At 34.6% G+C, this 13,443-nt stretch overlaps 1 protein-coding gene across 12 annotated transcripts in view; it reads left to right on the top strand.

Annotated features, from left to right (window-relative positions):
- The window catches only part of PDE10A (phosphodiesterase 10A), a 656,074-nt gene that overhangs the window by 581,043 nt on the left and 61,588 nt on the right, over positions 1–13,443 (top strand). For all 12 annotated transcript variants that reach the window (XM_074397164.1, XM_074397168.1, XM_074397166.1 and 9 more), the window contains 2 exons: positions 10,758–10,900; positions 11,927–12,010. In XM_074397164.1, the coding sequence (XP_074253265.1) occupies positions 10,758–10,900; positions 11,927–12,010 (227 nt within the window). The remainder of the gene's footprint in view (positions 1–10,757; positions 10,901–11,926; positions 12,011–13,443) is intronic.

Consider the following 13,443-nt stretch of genomic DNA (forward strand, 5'->3'; position numbering starts at 1 on the left):
AAAAGGTGTTAGTTGATACTGGAAATGATTGTAACTTTTCTCAACACTTCAGACCCATCACAACAATGCTGTTCTCCAGCAGTGACAGGTTGTATATGCAGCAGCAGTCCTGTTGAGGTGAATAGTCACCTCACTGGACCAAAGCTGGTTACCTTCTTTTTTTTTTCCTTCTTGAGACGGAGTTTTGCTCTTTATCACCCAGGCTGGTATGTAATGGTGCCATCTCAGCTCACTGCAACCTCTGCCTCCCAGGCTCAAGCAATTCCCTTGCCTCTGCCTCCCAAGTAACTGGGATTACAGGCATGCACTCCCTAACTTTTGTATTCTTAATAGAGACGGGTTTCACCACGTTGGCCACCTGTTCTCGAACTCCTGACCTCAGGTGATCCACCCACCTGGGCCTCCCAAAGTGCTGGGATTACAGATGTGAGCCACCTCACCCACCCACAGCTGGTGGCCTTTAAGATATATATTGATAATATATGCAGTACAGCTGTAAACCCTCTGTGGAATTTGTTACCATTTTTTAACTGTAGTATATCTTTCTCCTTACTAATGCTTATAAAAATATATTATTTTTGAAGGTTTTTCTAACTTTAAAAAAATAGGAGATTTGTGTCCACAGCTTCACAGTGACTCCCTTCCCCTGCTTCTCCCTGGCCTTCCAATCCTATGAAGACTGGTAGCTGTGTTTATTTCAAAACTTTGTTCCAATTCAGAAAGACCAGTTCACATATCTTCTTTAAATTGATATTTTTTGCCTTGATAAAGAAAGCATCCATCTAAATAAAAAAATAAAAGAAAATAGCTTCACATTTATGCCAGTTTCAATAAGATAACATCTGATTTCTTATTGGTGAGATCCGTAAAACCGTACCTACTTGAGGAGGTTGATACTATGAACTACTGCTAATGGACCAAGACCTAAATTCTGGTCATCACTCTGGCACTGGCATGCTTGCTGTTCTTGGGCAATTTTGCTTTGATGTTTTGAGCATTTTTTCCCAAGCATCATATGAAAATTAGGAAAAGCACCCTATATTATGTGTTGTCACAAACACTTAATCACATCCTTTCCCTGGATGTTATACTTTCTAGAGAACATACATTAGTAATGATCAAGATCATAAATATGAAAAATCTTTGTGCAGCATGAAGTGCTTTATAATTGTTGACCATTACTGTCATTGTAATCGTGTTGATCTTTAGGAAATTCAAAATATTTCTGCTCTTGAACACATTATTATGTTCTTAATAGAAGCATGTCTTGTATATGAAAATTGCTTTTGATAGTGAAGATGATAATGTAATGGCATATTTTATTGTGGTCTTCTTTGATTCCAAGCCTATGTAGGAAGCAGGGCATATAGGCCATATTAACACTAACTATGTCTTTATTATTATTTATTTCATCTTTTGAAATATTTGATTCCATTCCTTTTATTGAATTAAAGTGGAATGTTTCTGATTGGCAACATCTTCATTTATTGAGCTAACATGTGCTTGGAAGTACTATCAACAGAAAACATCTTTTAAATCTGAGTCAATTAATTTACTCCTATATACTATGATTTTAAAGAAACAATTTACTATGCCTCAGAAAAGCTAACAGGACAGTATGTCAGTTACATCTTTTGCCTAGAAAAGTAAATCTTTTAAAACAGATTAGCTCTATACGTTTTGGTTAGAAAGACATTTAACAGGAAAGTGGCATGAAAAAAATTTACTATTAAAATGAAACCAGTTGGTTAGGGACAGATTTGTTAAGTGGTTCAACCTTTATTTATTCCAGAATTCAGCCACCAAGTATTGCGTATCTTTGTCATACCAGATGGTGGATATAAAGATGATTATGATAAGAACAACTCTTATTTGATATAAGGCTTTATTGTGAGACAGGCATTGACACTTTACATACAAAATCTCTCACAACAATCCTGTGAGTGTGATTGTTGTCTCAATGTTTTATAAGAAAAGAATGAATGTATAGAGTTTAAATAATTCCCCTAAGGGCACATAGCAAGTATGTGATAAAGCCAGGGTTTGGATGCATGCGGACTGGTCCCTGTGCTCGCTAAGTATATTGCTTTCTCTGTGACACTGTTCTTTCCTAAGGTTGCTGATAGGGAAGACAAATATATAAGTGTTTTTACATGTTATATATAAAATAGGGATTAGGTGGTACTTAGTAGGGCTTATGAAGGTTCTCCAGAGAAACAGAACCAACAGGGTACATATATAGATGAATAGACACATAAGAGGGGGTTTAGGAGGGAAATTGGTTCGCATGATTATGGAAGCTAAAAAGTCTCTCATTAGGCCATCTGCAAGCTGGAGAACCAGGAAAGCCAGTAGCATGGCTCAGTCCAAGTCTGAAAGACTCACAACTAGGGAAGCCAGTGGTTAACCCTGAGTCTGAGGCCAAAGGCTTGAGAAGCTGGGTTGCAGCTAGTGCAAGTTCGACACCAAAGTCCAGAGAACCTGGAGATCTGATGTTCAAAGACAGGGTAGGTGTCCCAGCTTTAGAACAGAAAGAGAATTTGCCTTTCCTCTACCTTTCTGTTCTATCTGGGTCCTCAACCAGTTGCATGGCGCCCTACCACACTGGATCAGGGCAGATCTTCCCTACTCAGTGCACTGATTCCAATGCTAGTCTCCCAGAAACATCCTCACTGAAACACCCAGAAACCATGTTATCCGAGCATCCTCTTACCCAGTCAATGTGACACTTAGAACTAACCAACACAGACGGTGAGCTTAATTTTGTCAGAAATGAGGGGGGAAAGTTGAGAAAAGAAATACCTTCATAGATGAAGTAGTATAGATGGTAGAGCAAAGATAGGGTTAATAAAATAATTTGGGATAGATTAAGAGAAAGTTTAACACTTGGGACATACTTACAAGGAGAATTATGTAAATTAAATATGTAATTATAGATGATCAACTGGCTGTTGCTTAAGAGTATTGTATATTCCCAACAAAAGTTTTCTAAAAAATATCAAAACTACATCTAATAGCAATGAATTGAGTCACAAAGTTATCTCCTAAAATTCAACCATCTCCTGTTAGAAGAGACGTGATCACACACACACACACACACACACACACACACACACACACACTTTTCCCCATCTCAAATTTGAATACTCTTAGATACTAATTAACAATTCTTAAACTGAATTTTTTGGCTTACATGAAAATAAAAGTTTACTTGTCCAAGTCTGCAAATTTATAGATAACTAATTTCAGCTGAATTCAATCTTTTTTCCTTCTTTTGGTTATAATGCTACAGAATTTGTAACTGACATGCACATGTATTTATTTCATCCATAAGCATTATCACTGTTAGATGCTAGATACAGATTAAGAATTAATGAACCCTGAATCCTAGGTGGTTTCATGTCCTATGCTTATATGTATATTTTAAATATTCCTTAACACTGAATACAGGACAATTTTCCATTTTTTTAGTTGACCTTAAAAGCATCATTTCCAAAAGTGCCAGCTCTGCAATATATGCAGCTCTGCTTCAGCTATGACACTAGGCAGTCCACCCTTCCAGATCATTCTTTCCGTACTTCTTGAGTTCTCAATGTGTGCATAGTATCTTTCAAAACCTAAAATCAAGCAGACATGCATTTTACAACCTGCTCCATCACTTTCCAGCATTCTGACCTTGGGCAAGTTAGCTTATGCGTTCTTGAGCCTTAGTGTCCAAAGGATTATCCTTAGGACAAAGTGAGCTACATGAATGCATTCTTAGTACAATACATAGTCCATAGTAGATACTCCATACTCACATCCTTTGGTTTCACACTATTTAGTCATTATATTTTATGAGTTATCATTGCAGCCAATTTTATAAAATTTCAGTACATTGTTAAATATATAGCTGGTTTGTTGTTTCCACAGGCTAAGTTGCTTTCCATTAAAATTCGATTTGCTTCATTTATTTACTGGAAAATAGCAAGGAAGAACTTATAGAGGACCTTTAATGTCTGCCCTAAGATGGAACTTCTAAGCTTACAGAGGAAGAGAAATCAGTATTCCAGTAGTTTTCCATAAAATGAGGTGCATTTGGGGCACACAGCGGAGAGTCACTTATCTAATGCCCCTGCTTTCTCCTGAATTCAGCTGTCTCTTATTTCATAGGAACATAACACACACAATTTTTTAAAAAAAAAATTTTCCCAGGGGTTGTAAATCCATCGAAACACATTAGAGAAAACTATTGTCACCTTTGCAATCCTCAACAGGAAAGAACTGTCTCTGGTGCCATAGACAGTAGGTGCTTGGGCCTGTCTTTAAGAAAGTGTTTTAAATACTTTTATCCACAATTAGGTCAAAGATATGACTCTACTGAGAAAGAAACAGAAAGAAATCTTTGTGGATTTTTTGTTTGCTTGTTTTGTTTTTTTTTTTTTGCATTTTGGTACTGTGGTTTCCATAGACTAGAATAGTTGTTCAAGTATAATAAGTCACATATTGAATGCTGTATTTTTGCAACAGTATATTTTTAATCTCTCAGTGTTTTTCATTAACTCAATTTGTAGAGGGTATTAATATCTGTTCATCTTTTTCTTCTTAGATTGTTTTTCATGTCATTTACTTGTTTACCTACTCAAATTTATCTCAGATCATCTCCCTTGTGGGAGATACTCCTGCTGAGATACATGTAATGTTCTCCATGTGCCCCAGGCTTTCAGTGTTCTTGGTCCAGTTTTTTGTTTCTGGTAAGTTTTTAGCTTGCAATTCCAGCAATATGTTAGTATAAATTTGGAAACTACAACTACATATGGTTTAAGCTTGATTTCCATATTCTCAGTGGATGGACACTATTTATTTTCTACTCATAGCCCCAAGTAGGGACAAGGCTTCTTTTAGTCTTTATGGAGTTTTCAGTTCAGCTTCTCTCCTCATGTAGCCACAGGCAAGTCTCATCCTGCATGACCTTCAAGTCCCAAAGCCACAAGCCACACCCTTTGATGGGTCTGTTATTTCTTTAGCCTGTTGTAGCACTATTCTATGTTGTGAAATAAACAGCACAACATTTCATTTTTATTGATTTAGAATAGTTGTACATATTTTGGGAGTATGTATGATAATTTGATACCCATAACTGTGTTAATCATATCTGAGTGACTGAGATATCCATCACCTCAGATATTTATATTTTCTTTGTTTTGGGACCATTATGAATCTTCTAGCTATTTTGAAATATGCAATAAATTATTGTTAACTGTAATTTTCCTAGTGCACTATCAAACACTAGAATTGATTCCTTTTATCCAATATTATACACAATGGAACATTATTCAGCCATAAAAAGAAATGAAATCTTGTAACTTCCAGCAACAAAGATGAAACTGAAGGTCATTAGGTTAAATAAAATTATCCAGACACAAAAAGGCAAATATCACATGTCTGACTCACTTGCGGAAACTAAAAAAGTGGATCTCATGGCAATGTGGAGTAGAATGGTGGTTACAGGTATCTTATTCAGTGTTGCCCATATGTATGTGGAGTGTGTGTTTGATTTTAGGAATTGCTTAGAGAATCAATTTAATTTGACTAATGATATCATTTAATGCTATTGACAAACATATAGAAAATAGTAGTTTAATACATATTTTGTCAATTTGGTTTTAAATGTAAATTAAATAGGAGACGAGAGTGTATAATTTGTAACAGTAGAGCAATTGTTACATCTCAAACATTCCCAAAGTTAAACTGCTTGTATCTTAAAGAATACCTATGCCAGGTGGCGTGCTGGTAAGTGTTTTACAGCAACCTCTCTGAAAACAGAACAGTCCTGATTTGTGTGTTTCCCGGCTTCTCTGGTGTACATTCACCTAATGTGGACAATTTGAAGCTACTCACAAGCCATAATGAATGCAAAGTTGGGAAGAAATGTGCATAATTGGCCCTTGCATGCCAGTTTGGTGTGCCAGTGCCACAACAGAAAAGTAGACTCTCTTTTTGACTGTCACCAAAGTCAAACGAAAGAGTCAAATGGCATGGCAACACAGTGCTGATATCCATCTTAAGATAAGGTTGCTGTTAGCATTGAGAGCTTCGCAGTGACCGGCCAGTGTTTGTTCTTAGCCTTTACCCGTGTTACCCCATTAAACCTTACATTCTTTCATGGCTAAGTACTGTAGTATCCTTAGTCTACAGATGAGATCCTGAGGAATGGTGAATTAGGTAATTTGCCTAAATGTATACAATTAGTAAATGGTGGACAAGAGATTTGGCACAAATAAGTGATTCCAGAGTTTAGATTTCTAGGAGTTGCCTGACCCTAAAGTGACTGTAGGTTTACTATGAACGTTAACTACAAACATTAGAGTGTCTCGTAGACACAGTCATTTCTAAGTGTAATGAGGATTATTGTGTAAATAGGCCCCAAGAAAAACATTCTGAATAATCACTAATTAGATATTTTTTTATGCCAGTTGAGTAGGGATGCTGTCTTATAAAATGTGAATGGATGTATTTTTAACAAATGGTAGACACGTTCTGACAGTCCTATTTTCCTGGTTGACTTTATCTTCTTGTCTTTTGAGTGCATGTACCTTTTCAGTAACCTTGTGCCTACAACTAACAGGCCAACAAAATAAACTTCAGTTTTAGACAAATAGCAGTTCTTTCTGCTAGAATTCTGTTTTACTTGGATAGTGACTCTAAGATTTGCAGTGTTAGAGGCAAATAATTTATGCAAAATGCGCTTCGAAAAACAACATACTTTTCTACCTTCATCAGTAACTTGTAATAGGATGAATATGGTAAAATCATTTGCTAATCATCCTAGATTATACTGTTTTCTGCTATCCATATAAAAGGTCATTTAGCAATTGGGAAGTAAATACCTGTGAATTTTCCAAAACTAATTTTTTTGCTGTGATTTTAAGTAATTTTATCTTGTGATTAGCGTTATTTACCTATACTGATTACAATAATAATAAAAAATGAATAAAAATGTAAATTTAATGTTTACATATTTATAATATATTGACATTAAAAATTGTAAATAAAAATAATATAAATAAAATTCCAATTTTAGATCATAAACTTATAAAATGACAATCAGAAGAGTAGGAGTTTTGTGAGACTTACATGCAATGGGGCATGCAAAGCACTTAGTATACTGCCTGGCACAAGTGCTCAATAGGATTCATGACTATAGTAGCAGTTACTTTACTGTCTCATATAGTTAGTCCTACTAGCAGCTTTACCGTAGAATTTCACTGAATTACAGTTAATACAAATTACAGTAAATATTGAGTAAATCCTGTAGATGGTTCACTTTTCTCCCAGAATCTACGTGATTGCCTGTAATGTGGAAAGCAAGTGACATTCCATTAAGTTGCATGAGGAAAATGTGAAAACTTGGATCTTGATGTTTTGGGGTAAATGTTGTTAAAGAAATTATTTTTTATTGATTATTAACACATGGATGGAGCTTTCAGAAAGTTCCTGCACAAGAAGGTCATGTCTTGTCCAGGAAGCAGAGTCTTCTCTGACAGAGTGGGCCTTGTGCAGCAAGGAAAAGGTGACAGCAGTGTCCAGCTTATACTTCTAAATCTATCTATGCTCTTTCTCAAGTTTATTAGGAGGGTGGATTATTTTATCAATTGGCCAAAAGATAAATAAATAACCACTTGCTAAATAGATTATCCTTTCTTTGTGATCTCACCTTTGCAACCTTGCTGAAAATCAACTAACCGTGTGTGTGGTCCTATTTCTGTATTTAGTTCCACTGATCTGTTTGTGTCCCTTGATGCCACTACCACACTGTTTTAGTTACTGTAACTTTATAATAAGTATTGGATGTAGGCAGTATAATTTCTTCACCTTCATTCTTTGTTTTCAGAGTTGTTTTGGCTATTCTAGGTCTTTTGAATTTCCATATGAATTATAGAATCAGCTTTTAATTTTTTATAGAAAAGCCTTCAAGGATTTTGATTGGGTTGATATTTGAGAAGTTCAGTTCAAAGGGTGGTGTGAAATCTCTAACTCTAATTGTGGATTTATCTATCTGTCTCTTTTACTTGCAGTTCTATCACTGTTTGCTTCTTGTATACCAAAACTATCTTATCAGGTGCATAGCACTTAGGGTTGTTATATCCTTGTAATGACCTCACACTTTCATTACTTGAAATGATTTTCTTTATTCCTGATAATAGTCTTTGTTCTGAAATCTACCTTGCCTGTTATTACTAATAAAGCCATTGTAACTTTTTTTTTGACTGGTATTAAATAGTATAGCTTTTCCATCATTTAAATTTTTCCCTATGTCTTTGTAGTTCAAGTAGAAATCTCATAAGCGATATATACTGGACCCATACTTTTCATTCAGTCTGACAGTCCTTGACTTCTAATCATGATGCTTAGACCATTCACATTTATGTTTAGGTATAATCCGCCAGCTTACTATTTGTTTTTCTATGTATTTAATCTGTTCTTTATTCCCCCTTTCCTTCTACCTATAAAATAGAATTTTGAATTATTTTGTTTTATGAAGCAGGTTTTAACTGACACAGATCTTCTCCACAAAGAGTTTTCATTGATTTTGAAACTGCTTAGACAATACATAAAAATGCAGCTGATTAGTTTGCAGGGTCAACTGATTGACATCAAGAAAAATGTAAATGTATTTGAATTTCGACCAAGCATATTAGTCATTAGGAAACAAAAAATATAAGTGTAATTTTTAAGAACAGCCAATACAACCTTTTTTTTTTTTTTTTTTTTTTTGAGAGAGAGAGAGTGTAACTCTGTTGCCCTGTCACCCAGGCTGACGTGTAGTGGTGCAGTCTCAGCTCATGCAACTTTCACCTCCTTTCTCCCCAGTTCAAATGATTCTCGTGCCTCAGCCTCCTGAGTAGCTAAGATTACAACTGTGTGCCACCACGCCTGGCTAATTTTGTTGCTTTTAGAAGAGACAGGGTTTAGCTATGTTGGCCGGGCTGGTCTTGCCACCTGCCTCTGCTTCCCAAAGTACTGGAATTACAGGCGTTAGCCACAGCCAATACAACCTTTATTCCATTTGAATCAACATATTTCTTAAGGAATACTTTTCTCAAATAGTATAAGTGAAAATCTAAATAGTGAAATAAACTGAACCATCCCTTAAATCACTATTTCCAAAAGTATTAAAGCAGTTGATGATTAATAACATTTAATTATAGTACTTTAATTTAGATATATGTAATTTTTTAGTAAGATCAAAGACTTATATGGTAAGTAAAATATTAAAAAATATACCCACTTAATTTTAATGTTTTTAATTTCTATTTATAATATAAATAATACATTAATGCTGTTTGTGTGCACATAATTACTAACTGTATATTCATTCATTGGGTTTGCATTTCCACAATTTGTTTACTGATAAGATTTTCACGATCAAGCATGAGAGGACTCTGAGATCACCAAGAATGAAGCTAAATATTTTAAAATGATGAAATAAAATATCTTCACACTTGACCTATTTAGTGCCATTCTTTCCCCGCCCCCCCCCCCCCACTGTTGTCACCAGGCTGGAGTGCAGTGGTGCAATCTCAGCTCACTGCAACTTCCACCTCCCAGGTTCAAGTGATTCTCCTGTCTTAGTCCCCAAGTAGCTGAGATTACAGGCATGTACCACCACACCCAGCTGATTTTTGTATTTTTAGTAGAGATAGGTTTTTGCCATGTTGGCCGGGCTGGTCTTGAACTCCTAACCTTAGATAATCCACCCATCTTGGCCTCCCAGAGTGCTGGGATTACAGGTGTGAGCCACTGTGCCTGGCTTTCATTCATATTTTTATGTGGACTGGATAGTCCTACCTGTAGATGGTGAGCTATCCTGTAGAAAACGTTATTTTAAAAATGCAAAATGTTGAGAAAGCTACTCTAGCTTACCACCATGGTTTCGGTATTAATTTACTTTAGGCAGTTCCTAATTAATCCCACCTGTTTAATAATTCACAAATATAAATACCGATCCATTCCTTTGACTCCACTGCATGTTTTTATTTTATCTCACGTTAATTTATAATTATTTGTAAAACATTTGCACACAGATACAGATACACAAGATTTCAACTTAATAGGATGGTGAAATGTACCTATCCATTTTGATTAATGTAATTACCAATTTATATACTTTATGGGCACAGTCTGTGATGAATGCAAACTTGTGTTACTCGTTTGAATTTATTGCTGTAACACCAGTAACTTCCCAAATTCAGTCTTGTTAAGAATAGTAAAAATATACAGTCAAGACTAAAAACCAGGGAAGGAAATGATGATAAAACCTTCCCAAGGAATTTGAATTGGATGTGCCGGTGAAATGTAGTAAAATGTTTGTTTTAACAGATTGAGGAGTACCTTAGATCTTATACTGATCTTTATTAAATGTACTAATATCATTTTCTGATTATAAAATGAATGTGTTTAATTTTTATTATTTAAAAATTTAGAAATACAGAGCATTTTAAGGAAGACAAATGCCAAGTAATCTCATTAACCAGACATAATGTCTGATAAAAATTTTTAAAGCACTGCTATCATTTTTTAAAAGCTATTTACTTTGAATCTTCAGAGTCATGTATGCATATCCCACTGCATATGGAAATATGGATAATAAAAATATAATTCTACTTTGATTTTAATTTTAGTTCTGATTCTTTAAAACCAAATTCTGAACTTCAGTGACAAAACAATTTAAACATTCTTGTAATTTTGGGGATTTTTTGGGATTTGCTTTCTAGATGTATCATAGAATTCGTCACTCAGAGTGCATTTACCGGGTAACGATGGAAAAGCTGTCCTACCATAGCATTTGTACTGCGGAGGAGTGGCAAGGCCTCATGCAATTCACCCTTCCCGTGCGTCTCTGCAAGGAAATTGAATTGTAAGTCTGCTGCTTTGTCAGTTTCTTCAGGAAGCATTTTTAATTGAATTGAACTTAAAGTGAAACAAGTTGTAGAATTAGAGTCACAATTATTATACACATATTACATGTGGGGTTCCACATGTTGCCATTTTCTCCCTCTGAAGTGATTTGATATTGTGATAGGATTTGGAAATAAAGGCCAGATCTCATTATCTTAAAAAAGAAAATCAGAACTCAGTTTTGAAATGAGTTAACCTAAACGTTAGCATTTCTCATTAGTCTCTTGCATACTTTATACCATGTAATACTTAACATTCAAAATGGCATTTAACATAAGATACCAGAAAGTCTTCATTTCCGTATAAATTTAAATTTCCAAATTAAATTCAAGAATGTTGTCATAATTTGACTTTCATACTTTATTTTTTAATCCTATGTTAATATAGTTAAGTTACTAGAGGGCGGGACCTGTGATAACTTTATGTTCACTCCAAGTGTAAGCGTACACTATCTACATAGGCAACCTTCAGAAGTGACTTAGGTGTAATATTTGCCTTACAATTAAAATTATGGTATATATTATGCCATACTGTTTATTCAAGTCTAATGTTGGTAACTAAATTAGCAAATGAAAAATAGGTTGTAACTTTGGTGTTTATATTAGTGAAATTATTATCAGTTAAAATAGGAGATAGAACAATTACAACTCCAAAAGGCTTTCCCCCTTTTCTATGATTGTGTATGTATCTAATATTTGTAATATACCTTTTAGTACTTTTAATTTTTCTGATAACAAATGAAGCATCATTTTTAAACAGATTAAGATAAACTGAATCAATACCTCAAATATTGGACTAGATTTCTAAGGTAATATGTGGAATTTCTTCCTGGAAATCTTCAGTATCAGAGAGATGAAGGCAGGAAAAGGGATGGTTGAGCTCCTGGTGTCTCTAGCTCCCTGGGACAAAAAGTTAAATTCTTTTCTTTAGTTATTGTGTTTATTCTAATTACATTTAGTGATAAACTGCCCTATTAAAATTTCAGATTCCACTTTGACATTGGTCCTTTTGAAAACATGTGGCCTGGAATTTTTGTCTATATGGTTCATCGATCCTGTGGGACATCTTGGTATGAATGCCTTTAAAATTTACTTTTTGAAATTTTGGGTGACATAACCTCTTCTTCCTTCTATGTAGATGCCTTGCCACCATCATCTTTGTTTATAATCATTTTAAAATATTACATATATGCATTACTTTTTTTTCTAAATAATCAAAAACGAAAGGGCTGAGATAATTGTACAAATACTCAGCCTTTTCAGATTCTCTCTAGAGGCTATTGGGTTATCTAGCAACGTGGTTATAACCTGGTTAGAAAATCTAAAAAACTTACATAAAAACAGAGGCTGAAATTGCTTTGCCTATGTAACTGAAAGAGACAAGGGTTACTACTAACCAGAATTATATACTTTTCAAAACCATGTTTAGAATACCACGTGTAAATTTAGCATCAACTTTCAACTTAACGTCATATAGCTATTAGAAAAATCAAAAAGTAACATGTCTCCTTATTCGAAGTGCGGTACTTTGTCAGTAATTTAATTATGGCACCATTTTATTTCAAATCTTCCCCCACTCACCTTGGCCTATCATAGAGGCCTTTCCTGACTTTAAATCTGATCCTTTACAGTGTAAACACACAATGTTAAAATGCAAGAATAGTTTTCTTTTGCTCTTTTTTACTCATTTAGGAATTAAATGTCTTACAGAGCCTCTTAGTTTCTCTAGAACTAAATTGGCATGCTTTTTGAAGCCTGTGTCTTTTCTAGCTGTGACTTTTAATAAATGAGTATTTCAAAAGGATGCACATAAGATACCTAACTCCAGTGAATTCTCAGACTGCAGTCGAGAGTTTGACCAGCTGGAATTCTTAAAATGCCATGCCTTATACTTCAAAGACATTTGAAAATTTTCAGTGGAGAAAAACACAGGTTTTATGTTAAGTTTTTATGAATTCTCAACTTTCTTGATATTTTAAAAATCCCTGTTTTATATATGCTTTTGATTTACGCTGTCTCAAATCTATTTTGAGAGTTTGTAGGGTCTTAAGTACATAATATAAAAATATGTAAACATAAAGCATAACATATATGTAAAAATATGCATCATATTATGTTATATACTGTGTCAGTATTTGGATATGCTCGTTTGATACTTAATTTGAGTGTATAATAATACTTAATACTTTGGAATTACTTTGAAAGTATAGTCTCTCTAGAAAAGTCTCATGAGATTTGCAGTTTGTAAGTCTGAGTATTCCTTTTGGAAAATATTAGCTCAAAACACCCTTTAGCAAGATGGTGCTGTGTTGTCTTTTGAGCAGTGTGGGGTGTCGGAAATGAACATAAAACTAAGATCATGAGGGCTGGTGATGGGTGACAGCGTGCTAATACTGATACTTTCTCACTGGCGGGACAGTTACTATATAAGAACAGATACTATCAAAGAGTCTTTATCCTCTTCTTTTTTGCTGGAGAAATGGAAAGGAAATGGTGATTGAGA

The sequence above is a fragment of the Saimiri boliviensis genome, chromosome 4 (assembly GCF_048565385.1).
Source record: "Saimiri boliviensis isolate mSaiBol1 chromosome 4, mSaiBol1.pri, whole genome shotgun sequence".
In the NCBI taxonomy this organism is placed as follows: domain Eukaryota; kingdom Metazoa; phylum Chordata; class Mammalia; order Primates; family Cebidae; genus Saimiri; species Saimiri boliviensis.